Source organism: Crassostrea angulata, chromosome 6 (genome assembly GCF_025612915.1).
Source record: "Crassostrea angulata isolate pt1a10 chromosome 6, ASM2561291v2, whole genome shotgun sequence".
Classification (NCBI taxonomy): domain Eukaryota; kingdom Metazoa; phylum Mollusca; class Bivalvia; order Ostreida; family Ostreidae; genus Magallana; species Magallana angulata.
The window spans coordinates 12,456,571-12,481,271 of NC_069116.1; the positions used below are offsets into that span (position 1 = coordinate 12,456,571).

General features: G+C 33.7%; 2 protein-coding genes and 1 long non-coding RNA gene across 3 annotated transcripts; 2 read left to right on the forward strand and 1 right to left on the reverse strand.

Moving 5' to 3' along the window:
- The first annotated feature begins 2,421 nt into the window (after positions 1-2,421).
- On the forward strand, positions 2,422-13,521 carry LOC128188765 (phospholipase A2 group XV-like). Its single transcript, XM_052860018.1, has 7 exons — positions 2,422-2,559; positions 6,765-6,921; positions 7,046-7,164; positions 9,761-9,859; positions 10,083-10,310; positions 10,739-11,029; positions 11,561-13,521. Exons 1-7 carry the CDS (start codon positions 2,463-2,465, stop codon positions 11,785-11,787), a joined length of 1,218 nt encoding a protein of 405 aa, XP_052715978.1. The 5' UTR covers positions 2,422-2,462; the 3' UTR covers positions 11,788-13,521.
- Positions 13,522-14,861: 1,340 nt separating this feature from the next.
- On the forward strand, positions 14,862-16,343 carry LOC128188766 (uncharacterized). Its single transcript, XR_008244186.1, has 2 exons — positions 14,862-15,420; positions 15,946-16,343. It is a non-coding gene; the product is annotated as an uncharacterized LOC128188766 (long non-coding RNA).
- Positions 16,344-19,952: 3,609 nt separating this feature from the next.
- LOC128190069 (uncharacterized) lies at positions 19,953-20,228 on the reverse strand. Its single transcript, XM_052861976.1, has one exon. It carries the CDS (start codon positions 20,214-20,216, stop codon positions 19,968-19,970), a length of 249 nt encoding a protein of 82 aa, XP_052717936.1. The 5' UTR covers positions 20,217-20,228; the 3' UTR covers positions 19,953-19,967.
- Positions 20,229-24,701: the final 4,473 nt, after the last annotated feature.

Here is a 24,701-nt window from a genome sequence, read left to right on the forward strand (position 1 = left end):
CGGGGTGTCAATTTCAACTGTTACCCTCCCAAACAGGCACTATTTATATAATAGTATCCTGTTAGTCGTATTTATAAATAATACTAAAGTTGCACAGATATCTCTTGTAATCTCGTTAAATACTAAACCTTTTTTTATTTTCAAAGAAATGCTCCATTTTTTAAATACTTGTGTCTTTTACTAATTAACAATTTTATCATTGACAATTAAAAATTGTTAATTAGTAAAAGACACTTGTTCACATATTTCGAGCGGCTGAGTATATATTTGTTCAGCAGATATCAACATACAAGTACATGTACATTACTATATTTAGTATTAACATTCAAAACGGTCATAGAAGATATATCCTGTGATCTCCTCATAAGCTTCTAACACCTCCTGTGAAAAATGCCTGTCATAATATCCAGCCATTTTAATCGCTTGAATAACTATAGAGTGAAAAATAAGGCAAAGAGTTTACTTATAGTTCATATCAGCATTGAAAGTAATGAAAATACATATCTGCTTATTAAAGAAAAATCAACCAAAATGTGTAAAATGAGGGAGTTCTAAAAGAAAGTATTCAAGAATTTACACGAGATATCTTAGTAACTAAAAAGATGTACTAAAAGCTGTCAAGACCACGTAGATTTCTGAGATGTCATAACTTAATTCTGTAATTTTAAATGTTAAAAATATATTAGTAAGTTGATTTTTGCTGTCAAGCTACCTAAGTATAAAAGTATGTCAAAAGCGAGGGAACTCTCACGTATTTATGTACGAGTAGCTGATGTGATCACACTATAAAATTCAGTGTGTAATTGAGTGTGCTTCAGTCAGAGAGAGAGAGAGAGAGAGAGAGAGAGAGAGAGAGAGAGAGAGAGAGAGAGAGAGAGAGACCAATAATTGGGTTCTCGTGGATGAAATCAGTCGTTAATCATTAAAATGTTTATACAGATCCCATGCGCGTAACATTAAAAGTATATGATTATTCTCAAAGAATTGAATCAGTATAGAATATGCAAGGATCAGTTAAAACTTGAACAATTTCATATGTTACTATATAAAACTGAAGATAGTTATCACTCTTTGACCACGGTAAAATTCGAACTCGCAATCACAATTAACCAGCACTACACCGGCATGTACATGTAAGTGGACTTTGTAATGATACATGCACATAATTGTGTCTACCGTAAGCTGTAAGAAAATGAGGATGGATTCCATTGCAACAAGAAAAAAAGGCATTTTTTGTTTTTTATTTGTACAATTTTGAACAATTACAATATAATAATAGTTTAATAATCCCGAAGACTCGCCTTCCTTAGAATTATAATATTGAGTTGATCTACTGAAAGAAATTTCGATTAAAAATTGGAAAACGACATTACGACATTTATAAAGTTACCAATAATTCACACTAGCAAACAATAAAATATGTTCAAATGTATACACAACATGCACGGATCTGGAGGGTTTGGACCCCCTCTCCTCGAATTCGCAAAATTGTTAAGCTATTAACTTATGATAAATCAAAGTACTGAAGTACTGACGGGAGTTGATTTTATCGATTATCATTTCAAAGATATGTGATTTTGCATGGCAAGAAGTATCAGTAATCGAAATATTTCTGAGAAATTGTATGGATCCAGGCAAGATTGAACTCATATCTTGTTCAACCAAACGCTCGACTGTCTCCGTTTATCTCCGACAAGCAAGAGAGACTCTGTTTTGTCGGATATTAAAGGAGACAGCCAAGCGTCTGGTTGAACGAGACTACACTGAACTCTAGCGTAGGAATACATACGACTTTAAAAAATATCTAAACTGTTTGTACAATTTAAAATCTTACTATTTTCATGGTATTATTAAATAAGTTTTCTTGAAAAACAATGCTTCAGAATACATAGCATCGAATTGATCGATTATTTTCAAGAACTAAGTGTTGTCAGCGGTACTGATTTGTGCTTAGGTCCAAACACTGTTTCACTTTCGCTTTGCCCGAGTAGGTGCATAGGAGAATTGATTAAAATCAACTCCCCAAAAATGACATTAAACCTCCCCGCTTCCATGAAAAAAAACCCCGGTATTAATGAAGTGGAAGATATATGCATGCAAAAGAAAAAACCAACAAAAAAGAAAAGTTTGAAGTCGTAAGCTGTAAAAGATATAAAGGGAGAGGAGGGGGTTAGGATAAATGGCGAGGTTGGACCCCCCCCCCCCCCCGTCGTGGGCCGCCTAAACCGCAGGCACCAAGCTCAGTTAATGATATTTGACTATGATATAGTATAATTTTAATTTATCCTATATCTACTGAATATTATAATAGTGTCAACTTTTGTCAAGCGAGCTTTGGGCCTGAAACATTTCACTGCCTTTGATTACTATTTCGGGAAAATTCTTCTCCGTCAGATCCGGCTTACTGTTATAGTATTTCGTATCCCGTCGTCACATGATCGAACGAGTTGGGTAGTGAAAAAATGTCAACAAAAACGTGTGGTGTTTTGATCAAAATTGTATTTACGTTGTTTATTTTTTCTGATGTCCACTGTAAAATTTTAAATCCAGTTATTTTAGGTAAGTCATCGTATCGTGAAATAATGTATATTTATTTGTACTTATCACAAATTTATAAATAATGTTTGGTAATTTCGATTTCATTTTTAATATGCATCTACAGTTTGCATCGTGTGTTTGTGATCGTATAAGGGGTAATATCAGTGTAATGTGAAGTTATAATGTGCCAAAATTTATGTTTGAAACTTTCTTTAATGTATATATTCTTTAACAGTTAAAACGTCTTTTTCCATTATCAAACATGACAAATCTCGAATTATCTCTGTCGTGGTGATAATTTCTATCCCCATTTCTATCATCAAAATGACGGGAGACGATTGTATTTAGTTGGTTAATATGTCCTGATAAAAAATGATTAACTTGTTTATAGGAATGCCTTTCCAGAGTGTCTCATGATTATTTGTTAATTTACTAGTATTAGTTGTGTAACTTCATTTATTTATTGGGTTTTCTTCCTGGGTTTGTTTTTATAGGACCATTGAGGCTGAAATTTTTTAATTAAGTTTAGAATTAGGAAACAAGAATTGCAAAATACCATTTTCCGTAACATAAAAGAGATAATTCGAAGTCAAACAAGAGGAAATTAATATAGAGAATACTAGTCAAAAGAATTTTAAAAACCTGGTAAAACGAGCTTATTCATATGTTGATACAATTAGATTATTAAATGTAACTAATTGTGGCATTTCTTTAGGCATTTAAGGGGCATGGTCAGAATTTTGTTCAAAATTTATTCTCCAGTCAGTGTTTAATCATTACAATGCCTCAGTAAGGCATTTCCAATCGGCACATCTTTTTACCCCAAAGATACCCCAATGATAGAAATGAATAACTATTGATACCCAAGGGGTCTCATTAGGGTGCAAGGGTCACCCTTTGGTACTCGAAGGATACCACATGGATACCCAAAGGAACCCCAAAGATACCTTAATAATACAGATTTATAACTCTTGATACACCATAGAACCCCAAGGATACCTTAATTAAATAATACAAAATTAAAACTCTTGATACCCCTGGAGGTATCAGAATAAAAAGGTACCCAGGAGAAAACGTACCTAGGAGAAAACATACCCAATCTCTAGGGTAAGTTTTCTCCAGGAGAATTAATTAATTATACTACTTAATAGTACTTAATGATAAATATACAGAAATGAATGAATTTTATAAATATATGAATTTATTACTTTATAATTTTAAAGGGGTTGGACATATTAAATAATTTTCAAATGCTACTTTAACGCATATTTCAATGCATAGATGTATAGAAATATATTCGTTTTATGAATAATATCTTTATACATATAATTGTAAATGATAGAAGTACCCGGGTACGTTTCTCCAAAACGTTCTCCAGGAGAAAACGTACCCTATAAATTGGGTACGTTTTCTCCTGGGTACGTTTTCTCCAGCATTCCCCCTGGTGACTCATTGGTATCCCAGACACACCTCTAAGAACCCCAGGGATATCCCAAGGAACTCCAAGAATACCCTAATAATACAGATCCATATTTTTAATGAGACCGGCCTCGGTTATCAAATTTACTTTCCATGATTGAGGTATCTATGGGGTTCTCAGGAGTATCCTTGGGGTTCTCATGGGTATCCTTGGGATTCATTTGGGTTCTTTGGGGTACCAAAGGGTGATCCTTGGATCCCAATGAGACCCCTCAGGGGCTGGGGTATCAATGGTTATTAATTTTTATCATTTGGGTATCTATGTGTTTCCTTGGGGTATCCTTTGGGTTCCTACAGTATCCTTGGGGTACCAGTTGACAACCCTTTGATTCCAATGAAACCCCTTGGGAATCAATAGTTATTAATTTCTATCATTGGGGTACCTTGTGGTGACCATTGATTTCAACGATACTCCTGGGGTACCACTGTTTATTAATTTCTATCATTGGGGTTCCTTGGGATTTTGAGTATCCTTGGAGTTCCTAAGGGTAGCCTTGGTGTACTAAGAGCTGACCCTTGGATTCCAATGAGACCCTTTGGGGATTATATCAAGTGTAAGTCTTGGAGTTTTAAGCAAGACACAGAGATCCCAATTCTTTGTTATGCAAGCAAAGCTCAGGTCATGTTTTTGTTAACTCTTGAGTGTTAAAAAGAAAATTCTAGGTTCAGACCTAAAATGAATTTGGCAAATACTAAGAATTGTTAAATTACAGTTTATCTATGTTCAGTACAGACTACTGTAGCAGATAGAAAAATCAGCTTAAAAAAGAACATTAACAGGTATACAGCAATGAACCAAAGTACCCAAAAACATGGCAGATAGCAACTCTGTATCTTGCTTAAAGTTGCTTTTAACTCTACAACTGACACTCAAATTTTGGTTGATCATTAGAAATGTATTAGTAAAGCATTATAAACAATAAAAATAGAAAAAATAAAATTTGACCCAAATAGTGACCATGCCCCTTTAATTTGTGCTGTTTACAAAAATTGTACTGCCTATGACATCATTGTTGTAAATATTAATCAGTTAGCATGTAATTTATTATTTCTAACAAAGCAAATAAAAATTGTGAGTAAAATATAACAGAGATATAATTTTTGTAAAATGAGGATATCTAAAAACCAACAGTTTTAACAAATTGTGGTAGGAACTAATTAAGCTGTTTGAGCTTGCATTTGAAGCGTTTTTAGCTCACCTGAGCTGAAAGCTCAAGTGAGCTATTCTGATCACATTTTGTCTGTCGTCCATCTGTCTGTCTGTCCGTCTGTCTGTCTGTCCGTAAACTTTTCACATTTTCAACATCTTCTCAAGAACTACTGGGCCAATTTCAACCAAACTTGGCACAAATCATCCTTAGGCAAAGGGGATTCAAAGTTGTGAAAATTAAGGGCCACGCTCGTTTTCAAGGGGAGATAATTAGAAATTAATGAAAAATTTCGAGAAATTTTCAAAAATCTTCTTCTCAAGAACCAGAAAGCCAGTAAAGCTGAAACTTGTGTGGAAGCATCCTCAGGTAGTGTAGATTCAAAGTTGTGAAATTCATGACCCCCGGGGGTAGGGTGGGGCCACAATGGGGGGGGGTCGAAGTTTTACATAGGAATATATAGAGTAAATCTTTAAAAATCTTCTTCTCAGAAACTAATCAGCCAGGAAAGCTGAAACTTATGTGGAAGCATCCTGAGGTAGTGTAGATTCAAAGTTGTGAAAATCATGATCCCTGGGGGTAGGGTGGGGCACAATGGAGGGTCGAAGTTTTACATAGGAATATATAGAGTAAATCTTTAAAATTCTTCTTCTCAGAAACTAATCAGCCAGGAAAACTGAAACTTGTGTGGAAGCATCCTCAGGCAGTGTAGATTCAAAGTTGTGAAAATCATAACCCCCAGGGGTAGGGTGGGGCCACAATGGGGGGTCGAAGTTTTACATAGGAATATATAGAGTAAATCTTTGAAAATCTTCTTCTCAAAAACTAATCAGCCAGGAAAGCTGAAACTCGTGTGGAAGCATCCTCAGGCAGTGTAGATTCAAAGTTGTGAAATTCATGATCCCTGGGGGTAGGGTGAGGCACAATGGGGGGTCGAAGTTGTACATAGGAATATATAGAGTAAATCTTTAAATATTTTCTTCTCAGAAACTAAACAGCCAGGAAAGCTGAAACTTGTGTTGAAGTATCCTCAGGTAGTGTAGATTCAAAGTTGTGAAAACATGATCCCTTGGGGTAGGGTGAGGCCACATTGGGGGGGGGGTGTTAAAGTTTTACAAAGGAATATGTAGAGTAAATCTTTTAAAATCTTCTTCTCAGAAACTAATCAGCCAGATGATTCTTTATAATTGTTAAGACTTTGGCTCCAGGACAATTCTTCGGCCTCACAAGAAGGTTCAGAGTTTGATGTAGCTTAATATCCCATATATAAACAATTGTAAAGGATCTTTTTGAGGACTTCAATACTCAACATGTGTTATGACTATAAAATCATCCTGTTAGAAAAGGGACTAATGATTATAAACATAAGAATATCCAGGGGGGAAAATGGATTTTATTTTTACAGGATCTACATGTATTATTGTACATTGTCCAGATTGTTTGTATTATGACTTCATTAAGCTGATTTTATCATACCCATTGTTCCTCAGGTGAGCGATGTGGCCCATGGGCCTCTTGTTATGTTTGGTCTTTAAAATGTGATCAAATTAAATAAGGATCAATGGAGAACATTATTAGCACTTAGTTGTCTTATTTCAGTTCCTGGTGATGGAGGAACCCAGTTTGAAGCCAAGCTTAATAAGACGGTTACTCCCCATTCCCTGTGTGTCAAGAAGACCGCTGACTACTTCAGCCTGTGGTTAAACTTGGAGGAGTTGGCCCCTGTTGTCATTGACTGCTTCACAGACAATATGAAGTATGCTTTTGGAATAAATTTCTGCAAAACAAATTTATTACTTTAGCGATTGAGATGCATATGAAGCCTATGGTGCATGTTATTTAATTTATTACTTTCATGACTGTGTTGTTTTGTATTCCAGGTTAGTGTACAACAGGACTACCCACACGACCAGTAACACCCCGGGGGTAGACATCAGAATCAGCAACTTCGGGGGAACATCCACTGTAGAGTGGCTGGACCCGTCCCAGCTGTCTGTTAGTAAGTAATGGTCAACGAATGTAACAAGGCTATTAAAGTCTGCAGATACAGTAGAGTATACATGCATATCAGAAGGTACCTCAGAGTATATGGTCTTTTGGTTCTGAGGTACCTCAGAGTAAATGGATCTTCAAGTCGGAGACTCAGAGGGTACCTAAAAATAAATTGACCTTTATGGCAGAGGGCACTTCAGATGACATGTTCATACTTACCGTGATGCATGGTACCTTCGGATTGCACTTACCTGCATGTCATAGGGTACCTCATATAATTTGTACCTGTATGGCAGGATACCTGATTTTACATTGACCTCACCTCAGAAATTACCATAGATTGTGTGAACCTGCATGTCAGAGGGAAGCTCAGATTACACCCATGTTGACTTAGATATAAAATATTGAATACAATTAATGTCAAAGGGTACCTCAGATTATATGTACTACAAGTATATGTATGATGATTCTTGTATCTCAGAAAACAAGGAAATACAGCAAATGTCTCAGAGAGTATCCCAGTTTACATGGACATGCATGTCAGTGGGGTCCTCAGATTAGAAAAAAAACTACTCAATGTAGCCACTGACAGAGATATAGCATAAGAGAGATAAAAATTAGTAACACATTTAGATGTTGAAATTCCTTTCTTGGTTAAGTGTGGATCAGATATAGATGTATAAAACCGTATTAGATAGCCCCTCCTTGTAACAAACAACACTGGGAAACCATTGAGTTTATAGCCCCTGTAAATCATGCATTGTAAACATGGATATTTCTGCATGTTGTTAATTATGTAATTCCAAGCTGAAAATCTCCTAACTGTTTGCTGAGTGGTTATGGTATCAGAGAAGTATTTATAGACCATGATGCAATTGAACCGTTTTTCCATTAAAATGTAATGATTAAAAATAGATTGTATGTACATCATTTCTCTTATTCTGATACACCTGTTTAGCAAATGTTCAATTGTATAAAGTATGACTTCAAACACTGGCCTGGGTTTCCTGATTTTTATATATTAAGATAAAATCCAAATATCCTAATGTGTTTAGCCCAAACTCACCACAAAACCTTGACAAATATTAAGTTAGAGTGGAGAGTCATATGAACATTTGTCTCACTATCAGTGGATACTTCTAGTCGTGTCCCTTACTCATTAAGTCAATGGGTATGTACTATAATACACAAGTGGCTTCAATGATATCCTTGTTGTGACATGTCAATGAAGTGTTTGTTATTTCATTTAGACACAATCAGGTCACAATGTCATGACATGGATTAAGGTTCTCCAATCCTCAGCCTCAAAGTATTTTTTCATCAATTAAATGTTATTTATCCTTCAAACTTAATACATGAAATAAAGAAAAAAGAATTTTTTTAATGGCATCCATGCATTTTACAAAGTTATTGCAATTTTGGCCACAATGGATAAAATGGAATAAATACAGTATACAAGTTGAGATAAAATTAAAAAAAAAACCAGTTGTACAGGTCCATCGGTGGCTCAATCTTCTTAATCTTTAGGTACTAGGTCTCCATGGAGCCACTTAGCCAAGCAGGATGATGAGTAGCTGTGTGTAATATTAACGCTTCAAGACTAATTAAATTTGTCCATATAAAAGGCATATTTATAGTACGAATAAAAAAATCAGGATAATTTAGAATTATTGAACATTGCTCAGGATCAGATATTGTTAAAATGGATTAATTTTTAAGGTGGCTCAACACACCAGTGCATTATTTGATTGATCGATAAAAATCATTTTTGAAAAGTAATTATACAAAAATGACACCAATATTGGCTTTCAATCATTTTTATGAATTTTTTTGTATCTTTAATAGAAACTGGGAACAGAATATTTAGAGCTAAAAATTTGGAATCAATAGATGTACAGTACAATTATCTATAAATACATGTCAAAGATGACCAAATAAAATGTAAAATACTTTTGATAAAAAAATATTTATGAAAATAAAAATTAAGAGTTGTAGATAATATTTAAACCTACATATAAAATCTACAAGTGAACTGTAATTCGCATTTAATATTTGCATTAATTTAACAAGAAATAACACTGAAATTTAAGAAAAATTGGATAATCTTAAATTTGAACGGATCCCAATTGTAACTAAACTGTTCCTGTACAAAAAGAGGGTCTCACTCTGGTCAAGTTTATAAATTTTTTATTGAACATTAATTTTAATTTAAAAATCATGAACTTGACCATACCCACTTTGGCAAAAAGATTTGAAAGCCGATATAGGTCTCTGTTTTCTGAAATTGTTTTAAAAAAAAAATTCTTTATTAATCCATCAAATAAAATTTTGGTTTGGCGAGGAATCTTAATCTTGATTTTTACATTTTGTCTATATACTAGTATACTAAGGTTTTCTGTATAAAGTTTTCTGTATGCGGTGATTGTGTTCTGAAGTACTGGTAATATTCTTTTGTAAATTTAAATGGAGATTTAGTTATACAAATGTACGTGTACATTTAGAAACTTGCACATTTGATGTAGTCTCTGTTTATCAGAGTAAATTGTAGCCATTGCTTTGTCATCTTTTGAGTTGCTAATATGCTTTTTTTTTCTCTTCTTCAGCCTCTTACTTTGCCCCCATTGTGAATGCCATGGTATCCTGGGGGTACAAGAGGGGTGTGTCCGTCCGAGGGGTCCCCTTCGACTTCAGGAAAGCACCAAGTGAGAATTGTCTTCACAGTTATTTTAGGGTTTTTTCCCTGGCTATGAAGAAACTTCAGATCTGACAAAATTTAATGTCTTATGTTTAGGAAAATTTAAAAACATTAAACTATTAAATTAACAGACAAACCATACTATTAGGTTTTGAGTTTATACTGATACTGTTGTTAGAAAGACAGGATAATTGTTAAATTAACTGATATATATGCCTGTATTTTCAAAGATGAGTTTAAAGAGCTATACCAAAAAATGAAGGCATTGGTTGAGGAGACATATCGCATTAACAACAACACGCGGGTTATCTTACTGGCCCACAGTATGGGGAACCCGACCTCTCTCTACTTCTACAACCAGATGTCCCAGGCCTGGAAGGACAAGTACCTAGAGGCCCACATCAGTCTGGCCGGGGTCTGGGTGGGGGCCATCAAGCCACTCCGCCTCTTTGCTTCCGGTATGCACACTGATTTTAACCTTAAAAAAAAAAAAGCTTAAACTAAAACAAAATAATTTTCAACTTTAAAAATTGATTCATATTATGTTATTTGATGTATTGAATTCTTTCGAAAATCCAATCAGTATAATTTTTATGAATACCAATAAAAATCCAACTACATGTATATAAATATTGGTTATAAGTAGAATGTTTCAACATGAGTAATTTATCTCTGAAGCCTTCTTTATCTATTCAGTGTATTCTTTTGAGAGTTATTTCTCTTTGAATGTAAATAGTTCTGCCATTTAACAATCCATAACAAGGGAAATGAATACTTAGTGATAGATCACATTAATTGAAACTTGATTTCAGAGCTACATCACTACCTTGAGGGGTCATAATGACTTACGGTAAGATTCAGAGAGCCTTTTCCTGTGTATTTACAGGTGATAGTCTTGGAGTTGTATTTGTAAAACCAATCAAGGTTCGGGAGGAGCAGCGGAGCATGCCCAGTTCCGCCTGGTTGATGCCGTCTGACAAGGCGTGGGGTCCGGACGAGATTCTGGTCATGCAGCCAGAGAGGAACTACACGGTCAACGACTACAAGCAGTTCTTCCAGGATATTAACTACATGGATGGCTGGTACATGAGGCAAGACACAGTCAATCTAATCCGTGACCTCACGCCCCCAGGGATCAAAGTTCACTGCCTCCATGGCATCAACGTCAAGACTCCAGGTTTGTCCAGAATTTGGAATGTCACAATACTCAAGTGTTAATCTAAGTGCATCCCACATATTTTTCAATGATGACATTACCACATGTACCATTTATATGGTAAAGGAGAAATTGAATATGCATTTGAGTATTTGAGTATAATTCACGATCCCATACAAATGCATTTAAGGGATAAAGTATCTTAAAAGACTTTTGTAGATACTGTAAATTCTTTATTTTACTTGAGTACTTAAATCTGATTCAATTGTTTTGTATTAAATCGCTAGAATGTAAAATGCGGAATTTTTTTTATCATAGTTTCATTTATTTTACATCTGTTTGAAAATAAAAGGGAGATCATAATATCCGCAATATGTGCTTTTTGCGATTTTACATGAATATTAATTCCACGCATTTAATTAGGAGTCTACAGTAGTCTTATTTTACTAAAGCACTGCATATAAAAATGTATTCAGGGTTGTTCAAAATAATGAGAATGGTTTTATAATATTAAAGTGATTGTAACTCAGTGGCTTATGACAATAATTTCAGGTGTCTTAATGTATGATAAATCAAGTTGGTTCGACTCTCAGCCAAAAATCATCCCAGACAATGGAGACGGTACGGTGAATGTTCGTAGTCTACGGGCCTGTCTCAACTGGCAGAAGCAGCAGAAACAACCCATCTACCACAAGGAATTCCCCGGGGTGGATCACATGACCTTGCTGAAAGATGCAGGGGTTATACAATACCTAAAACAAGTATTAGTGGGCAGTTGATGATTGTTAACAAGAGTTATTTTTTGCATCTACAAATCTGCCCTTGATCTTAAAATTGTTCAAAAAAAATTCATTAATCTTTTATTAGATATTTCTGAAACTTGGACAATAGGTAAATTAAACCTTATAATTTTTTTCTGAAGGATGGGGGAGGGGGAGTGAATTTGAATATATTATAGGCAATTTTAAAGCAGAATTTTAAATGAGACTACTGTCTAAAGCATGCACTTGTGCCAAAATGTTTTAATTGGATATATGTATGTTATGTATAAACAGGTACATGTATATTTGAGGTACTTGTAGTCTAAATATATACCTCAGTAAAATGTCATGCCTCACCTTTAGAGAGATGATGAAATATGGTACATGTATTAGAAAATTTCCTTACTGTTCTGGTCATAATAAAATCCATAATCAAACTTACAAAACTAAAAGTTAACCTATTGTTGTCACTGAAAAGGTCATGAATTTCTTAGATTAGAGATCTGTTATAATGTTTACTATGTATAACTGGTATTGATGGAGAGATTTCTTTACATGAAGAATACCATTATTTTGAATGTATATACATATGTATTTTCTCTTCTTTACCTATTCATCAATTCTGATAAACAAGTTGTACATGTATGAGGTGTTATGATTAGATTTATTGAAGTCCATATGAATAGTATTCAGTGGGATTGAAGGTCTGATTAGTCCTCTACTGGTGCAGGTACAATTAATTTTACCATAGTATCACATCTTTCTGTGAATGGTTGTAGATATATAGGAAATAAAAAGTATTCTTAGGGATATTAATAATACTCTCCACTATTACTCCAAATTGCAATTTATATGTACAAATATCAGTGAAAACCGGTTTTTATTGAGAGGTAGCATTGTGCTTTATTCTTAGACATGATGCAATTCTTAAAATATTTACAGACTAAAGGCTCTTCAAGCCCCAGAATCAGCAAGCGATACGAGACTTGTCAGAATTCGTACACTATTGTAAAGAACTTTCTCATTTATGTTACTGGTAATTACAAATGTCATGTGTCATTTATAGTAAATAAGAAATTTATAAGTGTGTTGAAATCCTGACCCAAGTGTATGCTCTTGATTCTGGGACTCGTTATGTTGTGATAGTAGAGAGTCACATTCCAGTCACAGATTGGCGTCACACAGGGATGGGTTTTTTCACCCTACAATTTTTATTCTGACTCACTTTTTGATTGTTTATGTCACAATTGATTCCTGTGTACTTGTGTTTGAGCTTTCAAATGTATTTATTATTGTATTAACCCAAGATTATACTTGTTCTGTACATGAAATTTTTGCTTGCTCAATTTTTCTTTGAGCGTTATTTTCTCTTGGTGCATATTGTCTACATCTGTACATGTCTAAATGCTGGTGCATATCTCTACTCTCTCAATAGATAGATATGGGACATATTCATTTATATCACTATCTTCATAAAAACTTTGGTACAAACCCCAAAAATAGTAATAGATTTGTTTTGGTATATTTTAAAGAATCAATGTGCCTTTCTGTATCAGAAGTGTTGCTCTTGGTTGTCACTGAAATATTTCCCCTGAAAAAATTGTGTCATACAACTTTGTCATGTGACAATGCTTACAAAAAGTGATATACTGTAGACAGTTGCTGATTTTAGAGCATTCTTTATTTCTCATATTGAACTCTGAAATCCATGTCTTGTGCATTTTATGTTCATTAAACAACATGATATTAAAACGCATCGTTAGATTTTTTTTTCATTGTCAAATCACGTTTGGGAGTTTATTGACATCCTATCATCACAATCATTGTCTGTTACGAGTAGTATATCAATGTAAAAAAAAATAAAAACTTCCTTATGTTGGGAAAAGTCATGAAAGTTGCTTCCAATCTCCATTAAACTCTATGTGAGGTTCTGTGTATCATTGAGTGATCTTCGTCTTTAAATTCATAGTTGTACAGCACAACAATTTATCTTATTGTCATCAATCAAACTTTTGTTTGTGGGAAACAGATGGAATCGGTCGTGGACCTTAATGTGCGAGGGAAAAGCTCGAGGAGCCATGACCGTTCATCGTTAAATACTTGCTCTGACAATTATTTGTTTGAAATTAGCCTTGGCCGATACTTTTAGCACAACAGAATTTACAGTTCGTTAAGTTTAGGAGCCATAAATAATTGCGTTTGCGCAACTTTTTTTTCCCTCCCGCCAATTAGCCCCTAGATATAAAAAAAAGCCGCAACCCACCGGCTTCAATAGTTTAAGCAAGGGATATAGAACTTGTAAACATGTAAGTATTTTATGGTTATTGTAGAGAAGAAAATGTTTTCCTTTGTATTAAAAGGTTATCAAATACAGTCGGGATGATCAAATACTTTATTTTGCTTTATGATATATTTGATCACGCCCGATTGTATTTGATCACCTCATAATATTTAAGAATGGTTTCTTATTACTTAAATTATTCAATTTGCAGCAATTGTACGATTAAATATCAAAATATTCATTGATGAAAGGTATTGGACTATACATAAAAATATTGATTTGTAGTGCTATCACAGAAAAAAAACACCGGAAAATGCAAATATTATGGAGAAAAAATGAACTGTAGAATCTTTTTACAAGTTAGATATTACAAAATCAAACAATATTGTTAAATATTTCGCATACATGTATTTAACAAGAATCCGGTAGTACATAGATGCTTTTTGCATTTTAAATAATTATAAGATCATTTTATATCCACAGTTTCATCTATTGCAATTAATTCATATATGCAGTGTCGGCATATTTAGATAATCATGGACAGACGAGAGCTGAGGAATTACGTGGACATGCCACATTTCCACCCCGAGAAAAACGTCGTCAACGGCATCGACCTGTACAAGAATGGACGACACATCCACGAGATCAGACACGAACTTGACCAACAGCTACACGGGATACCTAGCGCCAAACCTCGCACCCTCAGCGCCGGATCGGAGGGAGAACCCACCTCTCCTACCATTGGATCCCCCTCCCCAGTTACAGGATCCGTAAAAGGATTTTCTTTCCCGAAAAAAAATCAGAGCTGACGATGCTAGTGATTTGTGATGTAAACTTTGTCAGGGGTGTTGGATATTTTGACTCTCAAATATTTCAAGCATCAGGAAAGTGCGTGTATTGTGAATGGTTTGCATGCCAATGTGACTTTGACAACTGTTTCACAGTACACTTCTCTTTTACAGCATTTCATATGTTGCACAATTCATTTTATTATATATATATATATTAGACATTCAAGTGATATTAAAAAAATAATTGAAATACATAACGTTAGCATTTCGAATTTTTAATTGGTTATATGAGTTGTCCAGCGACTTCATGCCCTCCTCTGACAGAAGTGCTTGAGTCGATGAAGTGTATTGAAGTCTTTGAATAGGTCTAAACAGGTTTTATTTACATGTAAATGCAAAAACTGCGGATTTGTTCAGATTTCTAAACATTTAAAAATCGTTGGTCACACCTAAAAAGTATGATTATCTCCCCTGCAAACTTCCCGCCGTTTTGATCCCGTGATGCAATTTACGTAAACATTCGCGTCAAAACACCATAGCCTAAAGTATTTTCTCCATTGACCAGTACTTGTTGATATAGTAAGTACTTTTATACAATATTTGTGCCTATCAAAATATCTTCAACCTATGGTGGCATAATGTTAATATTATTATATGGAGTTTATTTTTGGTAGAAATGTAAAATGATTCATTATTAGGCTACTATCATTCATTATTTAGGCTTTTCGACCGAAAATCGAAGTGATTTATGAAAGTCGCAAGTTGCACGTTTTCATTGTATAATTCAATTGCATTCGGTGTTTGCATACATGTAAGATAACTTAGATGTACACGGGACAAAAGTCGATAACATCAATTACATGTCGACTTGATTATGTTGCACGTTTACATATTTATTGACATATGTACATAAGTTTTTTGGTTTTTGGTGTGTCGACAAAGTACCTTGTACATGGACATAATAAGTCTAGAAAAAGAAAAATTTGCATATTGATCGCAGAGACAGTCATATGCTACCATAGCAATCCTCTTATTCTAACAAAACTGTTGAAAATATGAATAATCCATTTATAAATGAATTTTTAAAATTATCTTTATATAAAGAAACTTGATCATGGACCAGAGAGAATTTAGAAGCTACATTGGAATGACACATTTCCATCCCGAAAGAAACGTCGTGAATGGAATAGATGTCTGCAAAAATGGTCGATTTGTAAATCAAATCAAGAATAAAATGGGTCAAGAAAATGTGTCCCGCCCCTGGACGAACAGTTCCATCCCTGTCGACCCCGCCCATCTGGTGGCTGGATCCGCCTCCTCCGCTTCCCAGTCCTCCTCTGCTACCAGTGTCCCCAGTTTTCACCACTGAGCAACCAGTGCTCAGCGCTTCGTTATGAAGTAGTTGACAGACAAAAAGTCAACCTGTACGACTCTTATTACAATGTTCTGTTAAGTGTTCACGAAGTGTATGGTTTCTGAAATAAATTTAACTTTTCATCTTTCATGATGTTGCTTGCCTATTAATTTAACGCCATCTCGAGAATATTTCATGAATATATAAATAACAATTTTTTGTATCAATGTTAAAAAAAAACATATATGTAAAAATATAGTTCAACCGCAAGTATTTTATCCACAATTTATTACATAAATTACAATGGCACTGAAAAACTTATATTGAAGAATCTTTAAATAGAACCATTTTAACAAGAGCTTGGATTTTGTGTTGCTGTGTCAATTGGCAATGTGACGTAGACCTGTCTATTTCATTGTAGGCCACTCAGCCATGCCTCGGTGTATATTTGGCTTGAAACCAGCGTCATTTTAACTTGAGTTGACGCAAGAAATAGATAGTTACATCCTACCATCCTACTGAAAGTCCAAGGCCTCGTTAAAATACTACAGTTTTGTGGCATACTGGCGCTTCTATTAGATAAATCTCTCATATCTGCGGTCCAATGTCTTTTAAACTGGTGAAGTACCTTCAAATTCTCTGCTAGTACAGAGGTGGATATCTTGTAATGCTTATTATAAGGTGTAACAAACCGAGGCATAAAGCTTTAGCATATTAAGTATGTGATGTTTTATTATGTAGTCCGATCGTCGTACGAATTTAAAACTCCATCTATACTGCGCCATCTGAAAAAAGTCTTTGTAGTATGTTTTTTGTAAATAAGTAAACAGCTAAGATAAATTTTAAGATAAAAGTTTTATAGTATAATAACGTTTGTAAATAGGTGTAAGTTAATAACATACACAAAATACTATCTAATTAAAGGTAGATTGTAGTTCATGTGGGTATGAAGGAAGAAAACAATTACATAATTAACATGTGTCAGCGGGTGATTTTTTTCTGCAATGATAGCTATCCTTCATAGCCCATAAGAACCACAAAAGAGAGAATTGAACTATTTTTATTTTCATTTCTCTGAATCTCTCTTTCCGTAGAAAGTGAGTAAAATATGTAAATTGTGGTTATTGTCGATCCCTATGTTAAAGAGAACTAACAGCCAATTCTTGGAAAGATGGAAGGTTAATACAATTAATACAACCTATTCTAGAGATAATTATGACGCCAATCCATGCTCTTAATTTTGAGAAAGTCTAGATCGATCGTTAATTTATCAACATATAATCATTAGTCATTGTATAGCTGAATACATTACCATTTATTAATACATATACATTACGATTTTATTATTACTCATGCAGTGGAGGTATAAAATATCACACTAAAGTATCATAAACAGATTACAAGATTTTATATTCCTTGTTAAGAAAGATAATTGTTGGGGTCTTGTTTAAAAAAAAGTTTATAATAAATATAAAATATTGGAAAACAAAAAATATCAAATAAAGAAAAATACTGATTTATATAAATTAAAAAAGATCAACCGATTATATTTACATTTTCACCTCTAGTTCTTAGGAAAATCTCCAGCAACTTATGAAATATTACGAACTGCACGAAATGACGTCAGCCTCAAACGAAACATTGGCTTTCTCTTCTATTCAACGTACTGATGTACATTAACAACAATTTTGTTACTTTTACTTACTCTTTATGATTAATTCAATGATTTATAATACAAATGCTTTCTTTGATAATTCATGCAGGCTGTAGGGATTATTGCAGAAAAAATTCACACTTTTCTGCACTGTTGTACTAAAACAATTTCAAATTGTTCAAAGTCAAATCAACATCCAAGCTGAAGTTTCTTTTATGAAATGGATATGTATTTGAATGTTTTCATAGTTTAAAGAATAGTTCTCAGATGATATTTTATATGTTTATTCAATAAATACTGATGTTTGGAAGATTAAAAAAATGCTTAAATATTAAGTAACAGAAACTACACCATATAGTTAATATTAAAGGTTCTAATGATACTTTTAAGATTTATATCTATATCTGAATATGAGGGTAGCATTATTTTAATTCTAGAAAAGGACACTGTCTCAAATCAATAACTGAAAGAAATCAAAAGTTCTGGACACTTAAAGCCCCTGATTATTCAAATAAGTAAACCAAGTAAAATTGACACCTTTTTTTTAAACATGTGCAATTATAAATGTATGTTTAACAAAAATATATCAGAAAACTGATAAAAAGTTCAATTTTCCCAAAACTTACTTTGTTAGAGGGAAGATATATGTTTTTGATAAACAAACCCTCCTTATTCTCTTTTGAGAAATGGACAGGATCAATGTAGGTTACGCCCATCCACTTCTCAAAAGAGAATAAAAAACCTCTCCCCCCAAAACGTACTTCTTTGGAGGGCCCAAATGTGTTTAAATCTTTTTTTATGTGATGTTGAAAGTAATAGGTGTTGTATCATTTAGCTACATTGAATCCACTGGTATTACACACGTTGAGATCGAAGTTCTGGCGAACGTAGCAAATAACCGCTGATACACCAAAAAACCTTGAACTGTCCTTCATCTCGTTTGCTCTGAACGAACGAGTCAACAAGTGACTCACAACCAGAAACAGTCCAACAATAACCAAAAGAGCTATGTTACTCAACCCACTGCACCCCAAACTAAAATGCATACAATTGCAGTATATTTTTGCTGTGTGGAAAGCTGGACCTTTATACAAATTTAAGTGACTCAGTGTAGTACGGAAACTCGTTTTCAATGCCATTAACCAATGCCTTCGTGTATAAATGATAATGTTTACAATTCCTCCTTAAGTTTGATATATACTTAATTCCAATAATTCTAATGAGGAATAAGTAATTGATATGTTTACCTGGTATCAAACGAAAGAATTATTTAACAAATATGGTGTAAATTCAACAGAACACCAAAAAAATAACTTTCAATAATACACGTACTTATGTTGTCCTCTTAGAAAAATAACTGTTGTTGTGTAACGGAACTTTATTATAGAACCATTTTAACAAGAGCTTGGACTTTGGTTGGTTGTGTCAAACGGCAATGTGATGTAGGCCTGTCTATTTCATTGTAGGCCGCTCGGCCATGGCTCTTTGAAATAACAGGATTTGTCTGGCTTTTGAGTGAACACTCTGCAATCGGTGTATATTTTGCTTGAAACCAGCTCATTTCAACTGGTTTTGACGCAAGAAATAGATCGTTACATCCTACTGAAAGTCCAAGGTCTTGTTCAAAAGGTTCTAATATATCAAAATAACATGTTTATCAAACAAATACAACATGATAATGGAATATTAAAAAAGTTCAGCAAAAACACTGAATAAAGAATACAAAAATATTGCATACCAGAAGTACAAATTTACTTCCACACTTTAGCTTCGTTGTTCATTAACATTTTCTAAGAATCGTGAATACCAATCGTGAGAACCTTATGAATACCAATGACATTGATTCATTAAAAAATTGTCCATATTTGATACAAAAATATTAGCTCGATTTATTTAACTCTGTACTCTTCCTAACTTGACCATGCATTTGTACATTTGTACATGTAAATATTTTTGTTTTTTTTGTACCTCGTGTACCATTGATATGGTTTGAGAGAAATAAACATTCATTCATTCAATCATTCACGTTCATCACATCAACTTGTTTTAAAATAGCTCAATAGCGTATTTTCATGTCAATAGCGATTCACGTTGATCTCATTAGCGATTACGTTAATTTCAATAGCGATTACTTCCACCGAAAAATCGAGACCCCGAGGATGTGGATGGGGATCCGACGGGGTTGGAGACTTCCTCTTGTGACCCCGTGCTGTAGGTTCGAATCCACAGTGGTTGGTTCTTCTCAAACTCGTGTCTGATCTCGTGGATGTGACGTCCATTCTTGTACAGGTCGATGCCGTTGACGACGTTTTTCTCGGGGTGGAAGTGTGGCATGTCCACGTAATTCATCAGCTCTCGTCTGTCCATAATGTCAGAAATCTTATTCTGAAATCAAATTTATGAAAATAAATAAATTTGCAAGAGAACATTGTTTATAAATTTACATATAAACAGCTATATACAAAGAATGGTTATTCATAAATCAAAAGTCCTTCACAATCATAAACATTTTCTAGATCTAATCATTGCAAAATTCTACGACTAGATGTAAAATGATTCATAAAAAGAAATATATGAATAGTAAAAAAAAATTCAACTGTTAAAATACTATAAGAAAATCTTTATGTTTATATCTACATCATTTGATATGTGCTTACTTAATTTTTCTTCTAGAATCACGTTATAAGTCAAGCTTATCATAGTCTGTTTTACGACCCCATTCCCGTCCTATACATGTATATAAACTATGCTGTGTTTGTAAACAATCGCAGTCTAGAAAAACAGAGAAACGCCAGCTGTCAGTTATAAGTAATCACGTGCTTATTTAAAAAAAACCTATATCAATTTATAGAGGCCATGTTTACTTTTGGTATTTTACATATTGCATGGGGTGTAAAAGAAAAATAAGAATGACATCTGCTCTCTTCCTTCGTGTGCACAGACAAATTATTTAACTTTTGTTGAGATTGTCAAGGCCAGACGAAATCATTTTTTAGATTCTCTGAAAATCATTAAAAAATCAATAATGTGATTCACATTTTGCTGTTAACGAATGGTGATATATCACAATTTTTTTTTTTTGCACTGGACGTATTCAACGTAAAAAAATTTAAATTTTTCTACTAAATTGACAAACAGTTTTTAAATCACGTAAACTTTGCATGCATCATGTTGCAATACTTTTGGTAAAATGATAGACAGGCAAATTATCATCTAAACTGCCATGTGCATGCGCTGGATATCACTATTATTTCAATTCTGTTTTTAAGATACAGCTCACTGTAGAATCAATAGTATAATATAGGTTCATGAAGTATTGCTGAGTATGTTCGTTGCTATATTAATAGTTATTGTATATCATATGTATACTATATTTGAACGATGCACAGAATGTAAATGACCGTTTTTCAATAGCTGTGACACCAGAAGACCTTGAACTATACGTGTTGACGCTCATTCCGTCACGTCACCATAGTTTCTCCCGTTGTCGGCTGCACTCATTGAACGAGTCAACAACTGACTCACAAATAGCAGTATCCATTTTGTTAAGTAGAGTCATTCCTCATTGGCAGATTAAAATATACTATACAGTAAGTGAGCCATGTAGCAACTTCTAAGATTGAAATAAAATCAAAATGAGCTCATAGAAACCTATCGACCAATACAACCTGAAGACTCGATAATTTCAGACAAAATGGTGATGAGCCATAGTAACTATATATTAACTGTCAAGTTTTAAATGGATGTTGTTGTAAATGTTGCTGCACCATATTTTTGGTTTTGCTATTTAGGTAAACTGTATTAGATCTGAGGAATCATACTGTAAATCTTGACGTGAACATATTTGTCTTTTACTAATTAATATTTTGATTGTCAATGATTTCGTGACTGATTATTAGTTATGAACTCATCGATAATAAAAAATTGTTAATTAGTAAAAGACAAATTGATACAGATTTCGTCACATCATCATCAGTTCATTTTCTTTTAACTCAACGATTTGGTTTATCACTGAATCTTATTATTTATGAAAAATGGATCAGCTATGGATTATAAAAAAAAACCTGATTAAAAAACCCTCCTATGGCAACTGTCATTATGGCTTGGCACCCCAAACTTTCATTGTCTGGAAGAGTTTTATAACGGGTATGTCTCGATAGCTTTCCGGGTTAAATGTAGTTTTCGTTTTCCCCATTTTTAAAGGAAACACGCCATGTTTGTTAACAATCTAATTCCAGAAAAACAGAGAAACCACAGCTGTCACTGTAGTCTCGTGAATGAAAAACATGTTATTAAAGCTCTTGTTTATTTTGCTAGAATAATCTGAATATGTATGCATGTCCTCATATCCATTCTTTGTCTGTTGTTTGCCAATTGAATGAATCGCATACGGAAAATAAAAATGACCTCTACCCTCTCTTTTCGTGTGCACAGACAAATTGCTTTACCAATGTCGAAAAAACAGAGCAACTTCTTTTGAAAATTCTCTGCCTGACCTCGAGATAAAAAACATTTAAATTTTCAAAAATAAAATCACCGTTCAAGGTGGTTCTACTGAACATATTTCAGAATGGATCTGTGTTTTGATCCGTGGAAAGAATAGACGTTTCTAAAATGAGAAATGAAGACTTTTCATAGTTTCGTTTAAATAAATTAACATAAGGCAATTAGGTGACCAAAACTATATCCTATTGTAATCATAGGATGTTTTATGATAATAAAATATGTAAACGTTTTTATGAAAAGGCAGGCTTTATATTACAGTAGCATTATATTGCAAGATAAAGACACCCAGTTTTAAATGGAACAACGAGTACTCATTTGACTCAGCTATGCGAGCATAATAGATAATTTTAGTTAAAACGTGCACTTTGTCTAAAGTATTTTGCAGGGTCTCCTTGAAATGTACAGACAAATTTTGACTAGATATTGATATATAACAAAATTATATCAGGAAAAAAAGCCCATCTCCCTTCAGGTTTATGAAGTTTTCAGGCGTGTTTTATGTGATACTGAATGTGATAGTTGCTTCAACATCATTTATCTATTGAGTACGTTTTGCTGGTTGATTGAAATATGAGTAAACCATGTTAGCAATGCGATGTGCAGCCTGGCTGAGACGCCATAAGACCTTGAACTGTTTGTGTTGAATGTCTATGTTCTCGTCTGCTCTTAATGAACAAGTCAACAATAATACACTCACTACGAGCTCGTGCAGCTGCAAAATCAGCTCACCAATAATCAAGAAAGGCTAATTTGTAAGACTGAACTTTTTTTCAATAAGAAGTTGTAAGAGGTATTAAAATTCGAACAATTTTAGAATTCATGCATTTTGCCACGTAAATCTGGACCTTATAAAGTATTACAATATCACTCTTCTTTGCATATGCATTACAGTATATGAATCACATGGACGCGTCGAGGAATTTATTTTGCAAAAGCATACAAAGAGTGTAATAAAATACTACATGTACATATAAGTGAAAAGAAAGCAATTTAAGGACATGTATCGTTTCATTCATTCAGACATACTGACGAGCATCATATGACAGCAAATGTTGAAAACAACAATGGAGAACATAAATATGGCGATAGATTTGGAATATACGTCTAAAACCTTTTAGAAGTGTGTAATGTGAACTATTCTAGTGTCCAACCTTTTATCATGAATGGAAAAGACAGCAAAATTCTCAGCATTTTATTTACGCTGGTCTTGACTTTTGAATAATCATGAAATGAATTTATTTGGTGAAGTTGAACGTGCACTTTCTTTTATATTTCGCTATATAACCCTATTACTCTAACACGTTCAATGAGATAAAATAAATGCTTCACAATGAGGAGGACTGGATGGTTGTAGCCATTTTTAGGGTATAAGAAGAAGACGTTGGCATAAAGACGTAAAAAATGTTCAAATTTATAAGATAATAAGTGTGTATATATATCACGAAATCATTGACAATCAAAATTGTTAATTAGTAAAAGACAAATATGTTCACGTCAAGATTTACAGTATAACTCCTCAGATCCATTACAGTATTCACTTCATGAATAGCAAAAAATATGATGCAGCAACATTTACAACAACATCCCTTTAAAACTAGACAGTTAAAGCAATATGAGCTGCAATTTTCAACGCGACAATTCTTTTTTACGAAAATGTTATTTTCCTGCTAAAATGACAAAAATATCATTGCTTTTATATTTCTGTTAGCTTTATTTTTGTGGGGAACGCCGTTAAGAAGCCTTACTGAAACAAAATTGAATTACTGTCATCCTGTACAAAAATTGATTTGCTGTAAATTCCTAAGGAAAGAAATCTTTATTCTGACAAAAATTAATGATTTTTCAGATCCTATTTATCATAAAAGTTTAAGTTACATGCAGACTTATCATTCTAACAGGTTTTTAAACCAAAATAAAATTCTAAAATATATACAGCTCATATTGCTTTAATATATACATGTAGTTATATGGCTAATCACCATTTTTTCTGAAATTATCGAGTCTTCAGGTTGTATTGGTCGATAAGTTTCGATTTTATTTCAATCTTAGAAGTTGCTACATGGCTCACTTACTGTATAGTATATTTTAATCTGCCACTGAGGAACGACTCTACTTAACAAAATGGATACAATGTACCTCTGTTTGTGAGTCAGTTGTTGACTCGTTCAATGAGTGCAGCCGACAACGGGTGAAACTATGGTGACGTGACGGAATGAGCGTCAACACGTATAGTTCAGGGTCTTCTATTGAAAAACGGTCATTTACATTGTGGGCATTTTCCTTTTTACTTGAAATTCTAGGATTTATGCATCGCATACACATAGCATCATTTTGTTATTTTACTAC

What these genes read in the sequence shown, in the direction of transcription:
- LOC128188765 (XM_052860018.1), top strand. Translation starts at nt 2,463, where the DNA reads ATGTCAACAAAAACGTGTGGTGTTTTGATCAAAATTGTATTTACGTTG. An exon ending in CCCGTCCCAGCTGTCTGTTA is followed by an intron (nt 7,165 to 9,760) that starts GTAAGTAATGGT and finishes TCTCTTCTTCAG; the next exon opens with CCTCTTACTTTGCCCCCATT. An exon ending in ACTCCGCCTCTTTGCTTCCG is followed by an intron (nt 10,311 to 10,738) that starts GTATGCACACTG and finishes GTGTATTTACAG; the next exon opens with GTGATAGTCTTGGAGTTGTA.
- LOC128190069 (XM_052861976.1), bottom strand. Translation starts at nt 20,216, where the DNA reads ATGGACAGACGAGAGCTGATGAATTACGTGGACATGCCACACTTCCAC.